Source organism: Schistocerca cancellata, chromosome 2 (assembly GCF_023864275.1).
Source record: "Schistocerca cancellata isolate TAMUIC-IGC-003103 chromosome 2, iqSchCanc2.1, whole genome shotgun sequence".
Classification (NCBI taxonomy): domain Eukaryota; kingdom Metazoa; phylum Arthropoda; class Insecta; order Orthoptera; family Acrididae; genus Schistocerca; species Schistocerca cancellata.
This window is the reverse complement of record NC_064627.1, coordinates 671386760-671409401: the sequence shown is the minus strand read 5'-3', so window position 1 is coordinate 671409401 and position 22642 is coordinate 671386760. Positions and strand designations below refer to the sequence as shown.

At 39.5% G+C, this 22642-nt stretch overlaps 1 protein-coding gene across 1 annotated transcript in view; it reads right to left on the bottom strand.

Annotated features, from left to right (window-relative positions):
* The window catches only part of LOC126162389 (enoyl-CoA hydratase, mitochondrial-like), a 97059-nt gene that overhangs the window by 43667 nt on the left and 30750 nt on the right, over positions 1–22642 (bottom strand). The window contains exon 3 of the mRNA XM_049918867.1: positions 7126–7250. Within this exon, the coding sequence (XP_049774824.1) occupies positions 7126–7250 (125 nt within the window). The remainder of the gene's footprint in view (positions 1–7125; positions 7251–22642) is intronic.

Here is a 22642-nt window from a genome sequence, read left to right as displayed (position 1 = left end):
TGGAGTCTGCACCATGCTTGAACTCTACCATCAGCTCGTGCTGACTGAAATTAAGACTCATGTGAACAGGCTACAATTTTCCAGTTTTAGGGTCCAATTGATGTGATCACAAGCCCAGGAGAGGCACTGCAGGCAATGTTATGATGTTGGCAAAGGCACTCCCATCTATCTTCTGCTGCAATAGTGCATTAATGCCACATTTCACCACACTGTCCTAATCGACATGTTCATTGTATGTCCCACACCAATTTCTGTGGTTATTTCATGCAGTGTTGCTTTTCTGTTAGCACTGACAAGTCTACACAAATGTCACCATTCTCAGTCATTAAGTGAAAGCCATTGGCCATTTCATTGTCCATGGTGAGAGATAATGCCTGAAATGTGGTATTTTTGGCACACTCTAAACATTGTGGATCTCAGAATATTGAATTCCCTAATGATTTTCAAAATGGAATGTACCATGCATCTAGTGCCAATTGCCATTCTGCATCCAAAGCCTGTTAAGTTTCATTGTATGGCCATAACCACATTGAAAACACTGTAAGCAAAATGACTTGTCAAATGTTACAAGTAAATAGCTTTAGAATAGGTAATTTATGGAACCAATCAGAATTACATTCACAAGTTACATAATGTGACTAACTGTGAATCAGGATTTGACATTGCATTTATTACATCATATGCATATGTTTGTTTAACTTCTGCTTGGTTTAACAATATATTGTTTATCAAGATACTACAATCTGAGAAGCATGAGTGGGGAAATTTATGTTCAATATTGAGTTGTAAGTGGCTAACTGCATTCTTAAATTACTTTTCCTCTCAGACTGCTTTAAGAAATTTAGATAAAATTATCACAATTCAATAATCCTTCTTTTTGTTTGACAGACAGCACAATAAGTCTTCAAAATTTTTCCTTATAATTGCCCATTTACCCAGTGGGACCTGTGTACAGTGACAACAACAAATATTACATTGTCCAATATCAACTTCCAAGTACACGCTTCTGTATCCTGATCTGTAGGCCTAATCACTTACTTCTTTGCAAATTTATATTCTTTTTTATATCTGTGTCAACTTCCCCTTTAGCAACATCAGATTTAAATGAATATACAGTTAATTCATAGCACTATTACTTTAATGTTCTCTATCCCTGATTTTATATCATACTTTGACAGACAAAAGTCATCAGTTTCTTTCAAACTACTCAGGTCTTCCAAAGAAACCAATTGATTTACTTCCTTAACCCCCCCCCCCCTCCCATTAACCTCTCTCTCTCTCTCTCTCTCTAATGTACTGACAAAGCAAGTTTATTTCCTCTTTTTCTCTAGTCTTATATAATGAATGAGAGTCTCTACCAGTTTGTCTGAATTGAACTTGATTCCAATAATCACTGTGATTTTCCTTTGTGTGCTGGTGGTCCCCCATATGCTTTCAGGTAATATCTGTCACCTTGTCTTTATGCCACCTAATCAGGTGTAGTACAAGTAATCTTGAACAGCACAAGTGTGAGCTCTTGCAGCCATCCCAATGATTCTGCCTAGCTTTGAATTTACTCACTTTACAAGAGTAACCCAGGGCTGATCATGGCACCTCAGGACCTCCACAACAAACTTGTATTTGGTAGCTGCTTCTAATATGTCTTTTTTTTAAAGTTGTTTCCAGCTCTGTCAACTATCAAAACCACGTGAGGTGGTGCAGTGGTTAGCACACTGGACTTGCATTTGGGAGGATGACAATTGAAACCTGTATCCGGCCATCCAGATTTAGGTTTTCGGTGATTTCCCTCAATTGCTCCAAGCAAATGCCGGGATGGTTCCTTTAAAAGAGCACATCTGATTTCCTTCCCTATCCTTGACACAATCCAAGCTTGTTCTCCATCTCTATAATGATCTCAATGTCAATGGGACATTAAGCCCAACCTTCCTTCTTTCCCTCAAATATCCAAATGTGATCATCTTTGCTAAAATCCTTACACACTTGTCCTATGTTTCCTGTTACCTAGCTAAGATTAGTCCTTGGTTTCACAAAGCTTGTTACCAGGAATCCTGAACCTAACTTGTTCTGAACCTACTGGTCTACACCCTTCCATTTAGTGTCATCTATCAGCAGAAGTTTTCAGAATGAAATTTTCACTCTGCAGCAGTGTGTGTGCTGATATGAAACTTCCTGGCAGATTAAAACTATGTGCCAGACTGAGACTCGAATTTGGGACCTTGCCTTTCTACTGCTTGGTAGAGCACTTGCCCACAAAAGGAAGGTCCCAAATTCTAGTCTCTGTCCACCACACAGTTTTAATCTGCCAGGAAGTTTCAGCGGAAGTTTTATTTTCTAATTATGTTTTTCTTCCAATTACCTGCAAAGTTGCTACTGTTCTTCTACTGCAACCTACATTCCTGTACATCCTTATGAAGGTTTTCCTTATGTGATTCTGGTAACAAGTGACGTCTATTAATTAGCTAAGTTTATAATTTTTTAGCAAAATTTTCACCCATTGTCCTTTGCATGTTATCTTTTCCTGGCAGATCCTCTCTTCCTCTTTCTGTCTGCCCCTCCCTCCAGTACCTTTAACTACTGTAATTCAGATTCTGTGTTCTAGCTTGGCCTGACGAGAATAAATCTTCTGCTCCTCTTCTGAATGTTTCTGAATCTAGTACAGTACACATTGCATAGAAGTGCCTCACTGAGTATCCCATTCTCTTCTTCACTGTAGTCACACCAATGAAATCACAAGCTACAATTTTTGCACACATTTCCAGTTCAACTAACCTGCGGGAACAACCACACTTGCTAGAAAAGTAGATTCAGTTAAATAACACAAGTACATTTAATTAGATAAAAAATTCCATAATGATTTATGAACATTTCTAATGCATAAAATTAAATATAGAAATAGGTTGCTTAGCATGAAAATAAATGTGCTCTTTTGAAAAGGTTTCACCTCATATGCCCTAACACAGACACATCCACTAATGTAACCACACTTGATTTGTATTTAGATCAACTTGGCATATTTTATTTATTCCATGAACAGAAAATCTGCTACTTTGCATAAATTTTGATATTGATCTGCTATGTCTCAGTTACTGTAAGCCTTACTCTGATGGACAAAGAAGACTCTGTTAACCAAACTGAATTTTAATTGTGTAATGGATGAAGCAGAACACATTAGACTCCCTTTATTTTGTTCTATATTCTTTATTTGTAATTGTTATCAGCAAATACTGCAATAAGAGAAACTCCAGGATGTAAACAATAGACAAAAGTCAGTAATGGCTACCACTCCTTCATTGCTGGTTGATGTGTGGTGCACAAATAACTGTAATTTCAATTTAGACTTAACTAGCATTTGAGCTACCACTCTTTTCCTAAATATACATGCGCACATGTACACATGCTCACTTCACACACGCACAAAAACATATGCGTGACCCCCCCCCCCAGCCCAACCCCCCCACACACACACATACACACAACTAAGCCCATCCACCTGTAATCTCAAAGAAACTTCACTTTATTAACCATTTAATTTCCCTCACCATTTATTACTGCTAAAATAACTTATTTTTAACACTATTCTTATTATTGCTTTTTCATTAGTGCTTCTATGGTTTGCAGGCTGACCTGCGCAAAAAGCCAGAAGAGCCCAGGGGTAAGTCTAGTTGGGTCCTCTCGACTACAAAAACTACTTCATATTTTTCTAATTTTCTAAAAGGCTTGTAAGTGGGCTATGAAACAATAATCTTGACAAAAGAAGTTCTATCCTATTATGTAGCATGTCATTTGAGTATAGTAGTATGTGCAGAGCAGAGAACTCACTCATTACAAAAGCAAGCAGATTGTAGAGCATGTACTATGCAGTACGATTTCATGGAACAAGCCATACTACTGTAGAGTACTATAAATAAATGTAACGTAGCTAGATACACAGTGTGTAGCAAAGCTCATAAATAAAATTTCCTCAGTTTTTTATTGGCAAATGTATCAATTATGTCATTAAACTGTAATTGATGAACTAAAGTCAATTACATTGAAACTACTCCAAAATCTGATAATCTTTTTTGTGTTATTTGGATTGCAGAACATTTTTTTTATTCTTTTAAATGCACTAAATAGTCTTTCAGCCTTAGATTCAGACAGATGAAAAATATGCTTAGAGCTACACAGACGTTTGGGAAACTGTTGAGTAACTTTTGTCCAATAATTGCATTTAAGAGCTCAAGTGATCAGGCAATCACTGAATCTAGCACTCTGAATTGTTTTCAAATGATTGATTTAGACTACTACATTGTATAACAGTCCACTGTTATAGTAGTAGTAGTAACTTTACTCATTTGTAGATTTGTTTTTACAAGGATATAGGACATGTCAGAGTACATACACGTTTAGACCCATTTAAAATAAGCTAATTCATACACACATACATTTACAGACTTCTAGTTGGAGACAATCATTAGATTTACTCCTGGTATACAGTACTTCTTTTACAAATAATTTATTAAATAATGTAATGCCACACTGTTCACTCATATCTCACAATCAGTCACTGCACACACTATACACACATTGTTCCATTAACACTTCACTCACTACACACACAAACACACAACACACTGGTGATTTCTGGGCCATTTTCTGTGCCGCAACTTCTCATTTGCTATTCTGAAAAGTTGAGCTCAGAAAGAGGAAGAGGTGTTAGTATTGTGCTATCCATAGTTTGGGGGGGAGTGTTTCTAGAAAAGGAAAGAAGAAGGAAAAAACATAGTGTGAAGGTGTTATGTGGAATGTTGGATGTTTTGTAATCATTATTATTATTTATATGTATAACATTTTTTTACCAAACCCTCTACTCTGTTTTATCAAAGTATTCCTTCAATGTATAAAATGTGTTGCATAACAGGCACATTTCGGATAATGTTTTTCATAGAATACAGTCACAACAAACTGAAGTTCTCATTCAATTCTTGCACAGCCTTAGAGAAGAGTGGGAGGTTTTCTCTATTATGGTCCAGAACAACATAAAGCATTATTGGCTTGAATCCTTTTTCACAGCATTTAATGCCAGTCTCCATTCTACCATATTAAGCATCTTTAAGGGCAGTCAAATGTCCAGTTTGCTGCTCAAGACCTATATTCTTGTAAAATCTCTTTCAACTTTTCTCAGAAAACTTTTGAATTTTATATCAAGTTGTTAATATTTCACAGTTGAATATCCAACATATTGTTGATTACATAACAAGACTTTGGCAGGGAATTTGGTTCACTGATAGTGAGGAAAAAATTTACAGGTAGTCAAAGTGACCACAATATGTGGAAAAAGGCAACAAAGGACATCAATATGGCACAAACAAGTGGCAATTATCTGCTTTCATTTGTTACACATGACAGCAGCCAGCTTAATAATACAAAAGGGAGAATGACTCACAAATGAAGGAAGTCACTGTTCAATAATCAAGTGCCTGATGTCAGCCTGTCTCACTGTGTTCTAATATAGATGATGGCACTCTTCTCACCATTAATTGTAATTTTTTTAAGTTAAACTCAACTTCCTTACATTCAACACTTAAAAAGAATGAAATTATCGTATGACATTGTTGGGTGGGAGGCCCCATGCAGGGAAAGGGGGGGGGGGGGGGGGGGGCAGTTTGGCTGCCGTATTGTAAGTCCTTTTTAGTGGCTGCCAATTCGGCAACTTGCGGGTCAATGAAGATGAAAATGATGTTGAAGGACACACAACACCCAGTCCCCTGCCAGGAATCGAACCCGGGCCCACTGCGTGGTATGCGGAAATGCTACCTCTATGCTACAGAGGTGGACTCAAAATTTAAAGAAAATATGTAATAAATGTGTTAAATGGGTCCCTTGCATGATGAGTAGGTTTGCAGCATTTCTGACCCTGGCAGTAGAATCCTGGCTCTCCCCACCTATCGTGAGGCCTGGCTGCATGTGGGTGCATTTTTAATGCCTTTGTTGTTGTCTGTGAGAATGTGCACATATGTCAAAAAAGAGTAGTAGTTCTAGAGCTACTTAAGTCTTGTGTGCGTCTATGTGCCATCATCAATTATCTGTAGGACAGTAGTTGCCTTTCTTCATTTTTATTTATAGATTTTGTTGATTCATATGATTCTTTCATGAAATGATTAACCTATGGCTGATTTAAAACTAATTCATTACTGACATATGTTCAACACTGAGGAGTCAGTCCTCTAAACCCAACTGTACATAGACTTTATTGTTATGTTGTGGCACACAGGATGTCAGCCTGGTGAACCATCAGGAAGTACAGGTTCATTCCTCTCTCTAACCCCAGCCCCTCTCCCTATTCTACCCCTTATGAAGTAGAAATTCACAAGAGTTATTTTGTAATATCCACGCATATGTGAAGGCAATCTATTACTTCAAAATGATCAAAGGAAAACCAGGAAATAATGATAGTGATGGGCAAAATTTGAACTGTGGACAAATGATAATTACTGGACAGTATGGATGGTACTTGTGTTGAAGCTGTACTTAGGGTAACAGCATGACAAAAACTGATGAACTACTCACAAAGAAAGGATTTTTATCAAACTGTGTCACAGGAATATCTTGTTTTCTTCTTTAAAAAAAGGCATGATTTGGTGTACTGTAATCGGATCCATGAACGATGGCAGTTCGCACAGGCTCAGACAAGGATGGGGAATGAATTGTAGCTGGTTCCAAGTGACAGTTGCAGTACCCGCATATGCATACTTTGTGCTTGATGTAAGCATGTAGCCTGTAAATTATGTCTCTCACTTGCTTGTGTTGAATTTGTCTCTTATTGCCACCATTAGCCATGACAACTTGCAACAAATGGAATACAAATTCACTCAAATAACTCACCACAACCATGTTAAACAGTCGCAATGCATACAACATTCACAGCACAGCACAGCACAGCACTCGGAACACTACTGTATGCTCATTGGCTGTCAGAGAATGCATAACATAGATGCACCGAATGATCCTAAACTCAACTGCCATCGTTGTGACTCCAACTATAGTATATCATCAGTTAATATGAAAATGTAGTAAATGCAAAATTCAAGACACTGTTGCTGTGAACATAAAACTTATAGTTATGTAAGAGCAACTCAAACTTACTGCATATCCATTTACAGCAGCTATCACAGGTTTACTGCAGTGTGAGATTCGTTTCCATTCACCAAACAAGCTTCCCTTCATGACTTCAGAATATGTTTGGTTCAGCATTTCCTTTATGTCAGCACCTATTTGAAAGCTCACAGTAAATTTTAGTTAAAATGCAACATTCACTGAAGATATGATAAGTGTGAAGAGTAAAGAATAGCTAACACCTCTCACAAGATGTAATTGAGATTTGTAACTTGAATTTAAGGCAACTGTATTACTTGTTCCTCTGTGGAAGAGATTCAGAGATACCATGTCCTCTTAAAATAGATGCTGAGAGAAAACAATGGAGTATAAAGATAGGTTAACCCATGAATACATTTGGCAGCTCTGTCTTTCACAATGAAAAAGTAGAAGATGGAAAAATTAGTCTGAACTGTGTTCTTTATGCTTATATTTGATTGACACCCAGTTTCACTACATCTCTATATTCTAGATATTTGTTGTTGATGTTGTTGTGGTTGTGGTAGTAGTGTTCAACTGAAGACTGGTTTCCTACAACTCTCAAGATTAGTCTATCCTTTGCTAGATTTTTCATCTCAGCATAACAACTGCAATCTACCTCCTCCTCAATCTGTGTACTGTAGTCAAATTTTGGTCTCACACTACAATTTTTACCTCCAAAATTTCCCTCCAGTAGCAAATTAACTATTCCTTGATGTTTCAGAATGTGTCCTATCAACCAGTCCCTTCTCTTAGTCAAGTTGTGCCATACATTTCTCTTATTCGCACTGCAATTCAGTAAATTAATGGGCAAAAACATATTTAATATGAAACCAGCGATTCTAAAAATAAGATATGTAAATGGAAGAGGAATCACTGCTATCAGCTGCAGTGGGACATTAAGCAGAATCAGTGGCATCAAGCGAAAATGTTTACCGAACTGGGATTCAGACTCGGGATCTCCTGCTTACTACACAGGTACAGTAACCACTGCACCATCTGAGACACAGCATTCTCACAGCTGCATGGACTATCTCAGTATGCCTCATGGTTGATCCACACTCCCACCAAGCACCACCTATCCACAGTCCCTGTCCATTATATTCCCGTTCGCTATTCAGAGATTCCCACAGGAGCTTGGATGTCTGCATTGTCACTGAAGAAAGTGGATCCATTGCCCATCCAGGCTTATCAATTACATGAATGAGGTGCGTGTTCTTTTGAAGGAACAGACACCACACATTCATAAAATCTAAAAATAAGGCTACAGCAGGTTCCATGGGAGGAAAGCTAGAACAAAACTGTAGTATTACTATTATTATTAGGAAGCTGTTACTAAAATGAGTTGTTCTACATTTATGGTAAAATTTTACATGTTTGATGTATCTCCTGTACCTGAATCAGATTATTTGTATTACGTATGTTCTTTGGCATACCATATTTCAAAAGCTTTTATTCTCTTCTTGTCCGTTCTGTTTACTGTCCACATTTCAGTTGTGTATAAGGCTACAATCAAAACAAACACTTTCCAAAAAGACTTCTTAACACTTAAATTTGTATTGGAAATATTTTCCTCTTTCAAAAACAATTTTCTTGTTATTGCCAATTTAAACTTTTTTTCTATGTCTACAGCTATATATTTACTCCACAAGCAACTGTATGGTCCATGGCAGAAGGTGCCTTGCTTAATTACTAGGCATTTACTTTCCTGTGCCACTCACAAATAGACCAAGGGAAAAAAACTGTCTATATGCCTCCATATGAGCCCTAAATTCCGTATCTTATCTTCATAGTCTTTACATGAAATGTATATTGGCAACAGTAGAATCATTCTGCAGTCAGATGGCTTCAATCTGACTTGGTGGAGATCCCAGACACTCTGGCAGTATTCAAGGAAACATCACACTTGTGTCCTATACATGGTCTCCATTACAGATGAATCATTTCAGGAGTATTCTCCCAATAAACCATTTGTCTTCCCTACCACAATCCTTATGCACTCTTTCCACTTCATATCACTTTGCAACATTACCCATAGATATCGTATGTACAACCTTACAATTCTATGATTTGTTTTAACTGTTTTGTTTAAGATAGATAATTTCCTTGCTACAAAATAATGTAAAAATCAATTTGTAAAAATTACTTGTAAATAGCTCTCTTGACCTATCCAATATCATATGTACAGCTGTACAATACTATGATTGCCTGGATCAATAAAAATACAATACAATACAATACAATATTCAATCGACATGACTGTATCAAGCAGCACACAACTAATGCTGTATTTGAACATTGTAGTACTGTTTTCCTACTCATCTGTATTAACTTACACTCCTGACACTAACTAGAAATTTTGTCTAAGTCATCTTACATCCTCCTATGGTCACTCAATGATGACACTTCCTACCATTTTTAGGTATTTTGTTGCCCAACTAGCAAAACACATCTACTACTTTCAGTGTCTCATTTCCTAATCTAATTCCATTGGCATCATTTAATTTAATCTTATAACATTCCTCTGCCCTAGTTTTACTTTTTAAATCACCATATATTTCACTCAACTGATCTCTCAAGTCTTTTGCTATCTTTAAGAAAATTAAATCATCAGCAAAGCTCAAAGATTTTTTTTCTTCTCCTAGATGTTTAATTTTGCTGTATCCCACTACTAATGATGATGAGTGTGAGTGCGCCAAGTGTGGGTTGTAATGCGACTGCACTCAGATCTCCTGCCAACTGTATCAGCGCAGGCTGGCCATTTGATGCTGCCAGTAGGAAGCATGCACATGGCATGGTTTCTGCTATGCTGTTTACTGGTGGCCCACGAGGCTCAGTGTTCAGATGTTATGAATAAAGCTCTATTTATGTGACTTGGATTGGGTTTTGTATTACTTGCTTGCTACACAATTGGTGATGAGTTTGGAATGGTTTCTACTTGTGCAATCTTTAAGTGCAGTTTCAACAGGTTTATTCATTATGGTTGCCATGCTACTGGTCCTCACTGAACAGGTTACTTCAGCTGTGATGACTTTGTCAACTTCCATTAATAGGCAGGGTATTGCTCCAACCACCCAATTTTCCTCATTCACCCATCTTCTATAGTACTTCTTCTTTCTTTTTTGTGTCCTTTATCCCATGTCTTCAAGGGTTTGGTATGTCAATGATTTAATTTGGTAATGTTAGTGGTAGAGGGTGGTTGGATGATCTTCTTGATGCCACGTTTTCCTCCCCTTGGATAGAATTTGTGAGTCCCACCCATCTGTGTCTAGTGTTAGCTCAGCCATGTGAAAGTGTGTGAATGTTCTGTAAATGTTCACAAATCATATTATTGAGGCGGGATGTGGGTACAAGCCTGGTACTCATCTGGAACCCTTACCAGGTAGGACTGATAGAATACATAGAGCAGATCCAACAAAGAGTAATGGATTTCATCACATGATTGTTTAGTTGGTGCGAGGGCATTACATAGATGGTCAACAACCTCCAGTGGCAGGCATTACAAGAGAAGGATTGTGCATCACTAAGAGGGTTACTATTGAAATTTTGAGAAAGCACTTTCTGGGAAGAGTTAAATAACTTATTACTTCCTCCCACATACATCTCACAAAAAGACCACTACAAGAAAATTTGAGAAATTAGAACTAATACAGAGACTTACTGCCAATAATTCCTCCATGCACCATTCACAAGTGGAGCAGTGGAGCACCATCAGGTGCCTTGTGGAATATGATGCAGATGTAGTTGGAAGTGCGAAACTGCCTAAAAACCATATCCAGATGGGCCTGCAGACTTGCCCTCATTATTAATCTGCCAGCCAGATTCAAACAGGAGACAGTGATTCTCCCCAAATCTCAAAGCAACATGCTAATGTGTGTGCTCTCTGGGTGGGTTAATCTTCTATTGTATTTATTTTAGATATTTCAGTCAGTTGTTGACTAACACTCCATTTGAAACTCTCAAGACTGAGTGTTTGTTTCAGCCTATGTAGGTTCCATCCCCTTCTTTCACTACTATTCTGCAATTTTATTGAGTTAGGATTTGTAGTGGTAACACTATGGACTCATCTTTAAGGGGACAACAATTCAGACCCCTGTCCAGCCATTCAGATTCAGGTTTTCCATGACTTTCTTGAATTACTTCAGGCTACTGCCAAGATGGCTCCTTTGAAAGGGCATGCCTGATTTCTTTTTCCCAGCCTTTCCCAAGCTGAGCTTGTGCTCCAACTGTAAAGACCGTGTCATTCATGAGACATTAAACAGTATCTTCCTTACTTTTCCTGCAATTTCTTCAGTTTTATTCGGCATTTCATAACTTACAGTCATACCCATATTTTCTCCTGGAAATATATTGCCTTCTGTAATCTGGTTTCTAAATCTCGGTCTTATCATTATAAAATCAATCAGAAACCTTTCAGTGTCTGCAGATCTGATGCACATGTACAAATTTTCTTGATGATTAAACTGGGCTCTGTACAAAGTTCGGTCACATGGAGTACCATTTCTTTCTTTCTCCATTCCATGTCCCTGTACTATTTTTCCTTCCCTTCCCTTTCCTAGAGGTTTAAGTCCTCCACCCCAATTAAATTTTCACCTCCCTTAAAATACAGAATGATTTTCACTACAATGTAAGCTTTCACGGCTGGTATTGTCTTCACTTAAAACTTCCGGGCTGATAGGTCGTGGTCGAAGTATAAAACTCTCTCCTGACGTTTCGTCTCTGACTGCGGGAGACATCCTCGGAGGTAAAGCGGCAAACTGCGAAGAGAACTCGACGAAGCGCTGATTAAATAGGCAGTACAGAGGGCGCCACAGTAGATCACGTGGCGTCGGCTATGAGATTGTCTCTGGTGATGCCAACATTCTTGATTGAAAGTAATCGATCATCACGCTTGCAGTGCAATGCTGACATCCAAATTTTATCCAGTTTAACACCTTCATGTTTCCTGTTAAAATTATTACGATGTTTATCAATCTCGATAGCCTCTCTATACAAGCGTGCATAATAATGCGAGGTTTTTGATATGACGCTCGTCTCGCTGAATTTTATTTCATGATCACTTTCCTGGTAAACATGTTCCGCTACGACCGATTTATCCGTGTGACCCAGGCGGCAATTCCTCTTATGTTCAACAAGACGGGTGTTCACACTTCTCTTTGTGGTACCGATGTAAACCTTTCCACAACTACAAGGAATTTTATATACCCCCGGTGTAGCCAAAGGGTCTCGTGCATCTTTTGCCGACCTTAAAAATTCTTTTATTTTTCTGGTGGGTCTGAAAATAGTTTCCACCCCATACTTGCCTAAAACTTTCCCAATGCGGTCTGTGACCTTACTAATGAACGGAAGAAAAACTTTGCCCTTGGACGACTGTTGTTCGTCGTTACTCCTGATTCTCTGCCTAGAGCGAAGTGCTCGATCTATTTCCTTGCTAGAATAGCCATTCTTCACGAACATTGACCGTAGATGTTCAATCTCATCTTTTAAATAAACAGGTTCACAAAGTTTGTACGCCCTGCCTACCAAAGTTTTCATTACATCTCTTTTTTGGCTAGGGTGGTGGTTTGATTCTTTGTGTAGATAACGATCAGTATGTGTGGGCTTTCTATGCACCTCATGGCCCAACGTTCCGTCCTGTCGTTTAATCACAGAAACATCCAGGAAGTTCTATTGCCCATTCCTTTCCGTCTCCATAGTGAATTGGATTTTCGGATTAATGCTGTTTAAATGTGTCAGGAAGGCATCCAACTCCTCTTCTCCGTGTGTCCATACTACGAACGTGTCATCGACGTAGCGATACCATCTGGCTGGTCTCTTACTGGCAGTCTGCAACGCCCATTGTTCAAAAGTCTCCATAAATAAGTTAGCCACAGCAGGACTGAGAGGACTGCCCATAGCCACCTCATCAATCTGTTCATAAAAGTTATTATTGTATTGAAAGAGAAGGTGAAAAGGAAGGTGATCATGAAATAAAATTCAGCGAGACGAGCGTCATATCAAAAACCTTGCATTATTATGCACGCTTGTATAGAAAGGCTATCGAGATTGATAAACATCGTAATAATTTTAACAGGAAAGACGAAGGTGTTAAACTGGATAAAATTTGGATGTCAGCGTTGCACCGCAAGCGTGACGATCGATTACTTTCAATTGAGAATGTTGGCATCACCAGAGACAATCTCATAGCTGACGCCACATGATCCACTGTGGCGCCCTCTGTACTGCCTATATAATCAGCGTTTTGTCGAGTTCTCTTCGCAGTTCGCCGCTTTACCTCCGAGGATGTCTCCCGCAGTCGGAGACGAAACGTCAGGAGAGAGTTTTATACTTCGACCACGGCCTATCAGCCCGGAAGTTTTAAGTGAAGATTTTCACTATTTCATCATGTAGTTTTTCATTCTCTTCATCATCTGCAGAGGTAGCAGACATATGAACTTGTGCTACTATGATGGCTGTGATAAATTGTTCACTATGCTGTTTGTAGTAGTTTTCCTGAATTCTTATTTTCTTTTTCATTACCAGACCTACTCCTACAATACCCCAATGTAATTTTTATATTGATAACCTTTACTCACTTGATGCCAGAAATTTTTATAGTGATGATACAGTCTTGGGTAGTCCCTGTATGGAGATTCAAACGAAGGTTATTTTTTCTCCAGAATAGTTTACTCAGAAGGGTACTACCAACATTAAACCATAAAGGAGAGCTGCATGTCTGAGGGACATATAATGGCTGAATTTTCCCACTGTCCTCAGCCATACCATAATATGAACATAGCATGGCTATGTTGTCTAACACTACAATGCCAAATCAGTCAAGCATCATGACTGCTGCCCCTCCAACTATAGAAAATGCTGTTGGCTCCCTTAAGATATAATGTGGTGGTATGGTCACTCTTATACAATCCTTTTGATGTGGTTGGACGTATGATGTGTCTGCCAGTATCATTCAGGTACACAGACCACCCCATCACGGCAAAGTACATGGATCATTGGGGATCCATATAACTTTCATATTGCTGATATTCTGTTGCACAGTATCCAGGCTAGAAGTATACACAAACAAATGCTTTTAATGAAAGAACTTGAGATTTTATGTTGTTGGGTAAATATGCAATCAACAGAGGCACTCTTCAAGATGTGATCCTCACCATTTCATGTACAGCACTGAGTTGTCTGGTGCATGTGCATAAACGTTTACTGTGCAGCAGGCAGACATACACCCGACAGTTAACATGTGGGTGCCACAATGAAAGGTGCAGTGTGTGCTATGGTTAGCAGAATTAAAATCTGTAACACATGTTCAGCAGCATGCAAGAGGAGAATAGAATGTGGATCCTCCCACATGTAAATCCATTTATCAGCGGGACGGAACTCTTCAAGAAACAGGATGTTTTACTTCAAATGTTGCAAAATATACTAATACACATGTGAATGAAGAGCTGATGGGACGTGTACATGAAGCATTCATTAGAAACCCACATAAATCCATTAGACAAGCTAACAGGGAACTAGCCCCCCCCCCCATTTTATGGCACATGACATTGTGCACATTATGTATCCAATTGCTTGCTCACAAACTCCAACTTTTGCATCATATTAAGCCTGAGAATCACCACAGTTTGTATGTTTTTCCTGTTGAAATACTGCACTGTATAGAAAATAAACAACAAATATCTCAATTCAGTGCTGTTCAGTGACAAATCTACCTTCCACATCTGTGCCAAAGTTAATCAACATAACTGTCAAATATAGGGAAGTGAGATTCCAAGAGAAGTGACTGAGCATGAAAGGGAAACACCAAAAGTTAATGAGTGGTTGGGATTACGTAAACATGGTCTGACTGGTCCATTTGTTTTATGAAGCCTACAGTGACAGGGCACACCAATCTTGGTTGGCAAACTATCCAGTTCCACAGGTGTCTCCCAACATAATTTTTCAGAAGGATGGTGCACCACACCACTATCACAAGGATGTTACTACATTTCTCCATAAGATCTTTCCTGACTGTTGGATTGGAAGGAGGGGTCTCATTGGCTGGCTCCCCTCAGTCTCCCAATCTGACTCTGCTGGATTTCAGTGTATGATGGTTTATCAAAGATATTATTTACAAAACAAAGGTTCCAGATGTGATGGAGTGGAGACAATGAATCTACACCACCGGAAAGGTCCTAACACCAGTTATGCTTATGGACATGTGGCAAGAAGTGGAGTACCCTTTTCAATATCTATCAAGCTACAAATGGTGCCCCACTGAACTGTACCAAAATGCATAAAAATGAAACTTCCTGGCAGATTAAAACTGTGTGCCCAACCGAGACTTGAACTCGGGACCTTTGCCTTTCGCGGGCAAGCGCTCTACCATCTGAGCTACCGAAGCATGAAGGTAGGAGACGAGATACTGGCAGAAGTAAAGCTGTGAGTACCGGGCGTGAGTCGTGCTTCAGTAGCTCAGATGGTAGAGCACTTTCCCGCGAAAGGCAAAGGTCCCAAGTTTGAGTCTCGGTCGGGCACACAGTTTTAATCTGCCAGGAAGTTTCATATCAGCGCACACTACGCTGCAGAGTGAAAATCTCATTCTGGATGCATAAAAATGTTTGAGCTCCTCTGTATCTCACAAAATATCCATGTGAAGGTTTTTGCAGTGTGTCAGTTCAATTAAATCTCCTCAGCCTGTGTCATCAACAAGGAGTCTGTGACTTTTTGGGATAGCATACTGATTACTATGATCATCTCTCAATACGCCAGTGTCTTAAAACCCATGTATTTATATACACTCTATTGGCAGTCAGTATTTAAATACTGTGTCTATCACTCTCAAACAGTTTATTTATTTCATTGCTTCTGTGTCAATGATGGGGCACTTCATACCTGTGGTCCAACACTGACCCAAGAGATATGTAATGTGGCATTCTATCTTATTGATGAATTCTTCTGGAGATATCATCAAGTAAACTCGTCATTGTGTAGTAAAGTTTTGGAAAGTTTTGTACTTAACATCTGATGGCTTTGATCAGTTTACTCAGATGATATCTTGAGAACAATTCATCAGTAAAATTCACTGAGAAAGCCTACTTTCAAATTTATCTCTCATATTGCTTATATTGCAGACTGCCAAGCTTCATTATCTTGATTAACAAGATTTTATGGTACTTTTTTTAGTTCTTTCCTTCACTACACTATCTCAGAAACCATCTGCTGAACAGATAACTGACGGCCTTTCATAACTGAAAGAACATACCTCTCATAAACTGTGCTCAGCCTGTCTGCATTTGACTACCTGCCAGAGTACTACGCTGTGTGTACACTGATCAACCAAAACATTATAACCACCAATCTACCATTGATATAAACCAACTCAGACAATAGCAGCATCCCCTGGTGAGGAATGACTGCTTGTCAGAGATTCACACAGTGGATGTAGTATCTACATCTAAATCTATATCCATACTCTGCAAGCCACCTGACGGTGTGTGGCGGAGGGTACCCTGAGTACCTCTATCGTTTCTCCCTTCTATTCCAGTCTCGTATTGTTCGTGGAAAGAAGGATTGTCGGTATGCTTCTGTGTGGGCTCTAATCTCTCTGATTTTATCCTCATGGTCTCTTCGTGAGATATACGTAGGAGGGAGCAATATACTGCTTGACTCTTTGGTGAAGGTATCTTCTCGAAACTTTAACAAAAGCCCGTACCGAGCTACTGAGCGTCTCTCCTGCAGAGTCTTCCACTGGAGTTTATCTATCATCTCCGTAGCACTTTCATGATTACTAAATGATCCTGTAACGAAGCGCGCTGCTCTCCGTTGGATCTTCTCTATCTCTTCTATCAACCCTATCTGGTAAGGATCCCACACTGCTAAGCAGTATTCAAGCAGTGGGCGAACAAGCGTACTGTAACCGACTTCCTTTGTTTTCGGATTGCATTTCCTTAGGATTCTTCCAATGAATCTCAGTCTGGCATCTGCTTTACCGATGATCAACTTTATGTGATCATTCCATTTTAAATCACTCCTAATGCGTACTCCCAGGTAATTTATGGAATTAACTGCTTCCAGCTGCTGACCTGCTATTTTGTAGCTAAATTATAAGGGAACTATCTTTCTATGTATTCACAGCACATTACACTTGTCTACATTGAGATTCAATTGCCATTCCCTGCACCATGCGTCAATTCGCTGCAGATCCTCCTGCATTTCAGTACAATTTTCCGTTGTTACAACCTCTCAATACACCACAGCATCATCCGCAAAAAGCCTCAGTGAACTTCCGATGTCATCCACAAGGTCATTTATGTATATTAGGCCGGTATTACACTATCAAATTTCTTTGTCAAAGATTTGATCAAATATTCTGTCAAATATATTTGACAAAGAACTTTGACGTAGTGCTAGAAGGGGTATTACACTGTCATCAAAGTTTTCGTCAAAGTTCAAGATAGCTGACAACAACTTGTTATTAACCGCAGCAGTTGTACGTACCCCAATTGCATTGTGTGCACATGCGGAAAAGAAGTGGGGGAAAAAATGGAACCATACATACGAGGTTGACAGTCTTAAAAGTTCTGGGATTACAACTTGATAATAAATTCAGTTGGAAGGAGCACATCCCAGAACTGTAGAAACGCCTTAACAAATCTGTTTGCAATTCGAGTGTTAGCAGACATAGGCCACATAAAAATGAAAAAGCTTGCATACTTTCATTCCATAATGTCATATGGTATAATATTTTGGGGTAAATCTTCAAGTCAAACAAAAGTTTTCAGAGTCCAAAAGCGTGTAATAGGTATTATTTGTGGAGTAAATTTACGGACGTCCTGTAGAAACCTCTTCAAAGAACTGGGTATACTAACTACTGCCTCTCAGTATATTTACTCCTTAATGAAATTTGTCGTAAATAATATATCTCTTTTTCCAACAAACAACTCATTTCATACATACAATACCAGGAACAAAAATGATCTACACAAGGACTTAAAAGCACTTACTTTAGTTCAAAAAGAGGTCCACTACTCAGGAACACTCATCTTCAATAATTTGCCAGCAAACATAAAAAATTTAGTTACAAATAAAGATCAGTTTAAAAGGAGCCTAAAAGACTTACTAGTGGCCAACTCCTACTCCACTGACGAAATTTTTAATAAAAACAAATGATGTATTGTATTTACTCATACTATTAGTATTGTTATTTCAGCTTTAAAATATTGACATGTTCCACATCCACAAGGATCTCCTCAGCATGGATCTATGGAACGAAAAACTAATCTAATATGGGTGAAGCCGTGGGTTTTACGACGACACGATAAAAGCATTCAACAAAACTTCTTACGTGAGCTTACAGTGGAAGACGTCAAGTGGTACATCAATTACTTAAGAATGGATGAGCATACATTCCTGTACGTGCTCCTCATATCACAAAGCACAATATTCACTTAAGAACTGCTACATTTTCAGAAGACAGGCTCACTGTAACACTCCGTGGGGTGAGGGTTAGGTTAGGTCAGGTCAGGTCAGGTCTCCAATCTTCTTATTTTATCTTTGTATCCAGGGTGCCTCACGTTGTAAACCACCTCGGGTCAACAGAAGCGTCCGATCTTACCCGTCGGCTTTGACCCGTGACGTAAGCGTGTTGTGGTGTGTGACGTCATTACGGCGCGGAGTTTGATTTGCGATTGTGGCATGTTTGTAGATGTCTTGTTTTTGTTTGTCGTGCTCTCTGGTGGTGTGTTCATGGTTTTCGTTTGTTTCGTTTGTTTCGTGTGGTGGGGTCAGTTTTCTGTTGCTCAGGTGTTGGATTTGAAGCGGAATTTCTATTAGTGAGTTAATGGTTAATTTAATGCTCATTGCTGTACGTCGGGTGAGTTTGTTATTGAGTGTATTTGGTTGTGGTTTTTTGTTCAGGAATGGATATGAAAGACCGCCTTAACAGTGTTCGGTTGAGGGCGATGATGGGGGAGACAGCTTTAGAGCTGATTAAATTTCTTCAGCTATTTGGCTTAATTGCCGAGGTCGTGAAGTGCGGTGTGTGCCGTGAACCTATGAAATTGGTTAAAGTTCCGGACTCTCGGACCAGGGACGGATACATGTGGTGTTGCCGGAAAGATGGCGTATGGCGTTCTGTAAGGCGTGGTACCTGGTTCGAGAAGTCTAGATTGGCCATGCGTGAGATTGTGCTTATTACGTATTATTTTTGTTATAGTTGCGGGCAGAGTTTTTGCGCGTTTGAGACTGGTGTGAGTGAGAGGACTGTTTTAGACTGGTATTCCTTTTGTCGTGAGGTGTGTTCCGAATTTATTAAGTACAGGGGTAAGTTGGGTGGGCATGGGGTGGTTGTGGAGGTGGATGAGTCGCAGTTTGGTAAAAGGAAGTATGGGAGGGGGAAGTCTGTGGCTGGTCTTTGGGTGTGGGGGGCTGTTGTTCAGGGGGGTGGGGGTACTGAATGTGTTTTTAGGGTTGTGGAGGGGAGGTCGAAGCCTGAATTAGTGGGGTTAATTGAGGAGTATGTAGAGCCGGGGTCCACAGTAGTTTCAGATGCGTTTTCTTCATATAGGGGGTTGGGTGAGAGGGGATTTAATCATTTAGTAGTGAACCACAGTCTAGAGTTTAAGAATTATGATACTGGGGCTTGCACTAACACAATTGAGGGGATGTGGGGAGCGGTTAAGTCAGTTCTTGGGAGGGGGAAGAGGCGCTCTTCCAACCTTCAGTCTCATTTAGATGAGTACTGTTGGCGGAAGAGTGTCCCAGAGGGCTATTGCATTCTTCGGGTTTTTTTAATGGCTGTGGGTAAAATGTATAGACCGAAAGTGGTTAGTTAGGGTGGGCTGGGTAGGTGGGTGGGTGGTTTATTTTGTTGTATAGTGTTTGTGTGTTGTATTTTGGAGTTGTGGGGGAGGGGGTTGACGTTTGGGTGGGTTGGGTTTTTATTTTAGTTCAGTATTTTTTCGTTGGTGTGTGTGTGTGTGTTTTTGTATGTGTGTGTGTGTGTGTGTGTGTGTGTGTGTGTGTGTGTGTGTGTGCGTGCGTGCGTGTGTGCATTTGTGTGTGATTGTGGTGGCCAATCTAGTTTGTGGAGCTGGAACTTTTTTGAGGTAAGTTCCGTTTTTTTTTTTGGTTATTTATGTATGTTTTGTGTATTGGTTATAGGTTGGAAACATCCGATCTCACGCGTCGGCTTTGACTCGTGACGTAAGGGACCTACACATTGATCTGTAGCGTAGCCCTGAATACGAGGTTAGGTTGGGAGTTTTTTTTTGGAATGCGGCCGCGGCAGCGGCCGCCTATGATTCGAAAATATTGATTTGACACTAATGAACATGTATACGTAATATGAAGCAATTTGATGAACATATTGATCTGTAGCGTAGCCCACTTGAGGTTAGGTTGGGAGTTTTTTTTTTGGAATGCGGCCGCGGCAGCGGCCGCCTATGATTCGAAAATATTGATTTGACACTAATGAACATGTATACGTAATATGAAGCAATTTGATGAACATATTGATCTGTAGCGTAGCCCACTTGAGGTTAGGTTGGGAGTTTTTTTTTGGAATGCGGCCGCGGCAGCGGCCGCCTATGATTCGAAAATATTGATTTGACACTAATGAAGCCTGTGGGGGGATGGGGGGGCACTGCAGACTCCCCCCACCGCATAACGACACATGATGATCAAATTTTGAAAAAAAATGAAAAATTTTTTCCGTACCTGCTAAACTGCATAAGTGCCGATGTATGTAGGTGTAAGGGAAGCTTTCGTTTCTTAGTTTTCTATTGGGGGATGTGATCGGTAGGTTCTGTTGAGCTATATAGGTTAAGGGAAGTGTCCGATTATGGATAGGAATGTGTTTTTTGGTATTTGGTCAGTTTTGTGATGTTGATTTATTTCGTTGTTTTGCGTGGTTTTGAATGGCGGTCGGTGGCTACATTTCTGTATATTTAGTTTCTCCGCACCCAAAAACCCCTAATTTCCCACGCTTGTCCCGTTACAGTCATTAGGCTTTTTGTGAAACTTGTGTATTTCAGTGTTTACTATACGTATGCGATGTTTTTATATCCGCCATATTGGAATTGTTTATAGTCGTTTCCGCGGTATTTGTGACGTCATGGGTCAAAGCCGACGGGTAAGATCGGACGCTTCTGTATTTCCACCACCTCATCAGCTTCATACATCTCTATTAATTTTGTAGTTGTCGACACACACCAATTGTATTTACCGGCAAAAAACACAACAGACGACAGAACGCTGCAGCGATGCTAGCGCTCCATGTGGTAACATGTCACATTGCAGTGAACAGAAGATAAGTGATTTCTTTGATCAAATCTACAGCGAGGCCCTAGATTTGATCAAATATTGGACAACATTTGACACAGTTCCTATTACACCATCAAATATCTTTGACAAAGTATTTGGACAAAGATATTTGACAAAGAAATTTGGGGATTAGTGCAGCAGGGGATACAACCCGTCGGCTTTGAACAATGACGTCACAAGTCGCCAGAGAGCATGTATTACAGAGATGAAAGAGCTGAGGAGAATGTTGAGAAACAAAGGAATGCGAGAGAGATAAACATTGATCTTGTCAAAAGCATAAGTGTTTTTTGACTTAAAAAAAAAAATCTCACCAGATAGAATAAACTGATCCTACTTTATTAAGCAATATCTTGTCAAAAGCCGAGAAGCAATTCTTCTTAATGTTCTAGCTCCCTTCAGTACATAATAAGTGTTTTTTGACTTTAAAAAAAAATCTCACGAGATAGAATAAACTGATCCTACTTTATTAAGCAGCTCCCTTCAGTACCTAATAAGTGTTTTTTGGCTTTTTGAAAAAAAAAATCTCACGAGATAGAATAAACTCATCCTACTTTATTAAGCAATATCTTGTCAAAAGCCGAGAAGCGATTCTTCTTAGTGTTCTAGCTCCCTTCAGTACGTAATAAGAGTTTTTTGGCTTTTTTAAAAAGTACCGGCCAAATAAAAACCAAATAATTAAGTTAATTAAGTCACACGTTTAATGATGCACCCAATATCAAGCGATCGCTTTTAGATTTACATTCAATTATTTTAATGATAGTGCTTATTAGAACACAGAACTGCTTTATTATCTGTGCCTCGAAGTGAAGACATTACGATCTATGACTAAGGAATGACGTCATTGTTCAAAGCCGACGGGTTGTATCCCCTGCTGCACTAGACCCGAAATTTGATAGTGTAATACCGGCCTTATGAATAGCAACGGTCCTATGACACTCCCCTGTGGCACACCAGAAATCACTCTTACTTCGGAAGACTTCTCTCCATTGAGAATGACATGCTGCGTTCTGTTAATTAGGAACTTTTCAATCCAATCACACAATTGGTCTGATAGTCCATATGCTGTTACTTTGTTCAATAAACGACTATGGGGAGCTGTATCGAATGCCTTGCGGAAGTCAAGAAACATGGCATCTACCTGTGAACCCATATCAGTGAGCATACTGTCCGTGTGTAGAATGGGGAAAGTGCACGATCTGAGTTTGACTGAGGGCAGCTTGTGACGGCC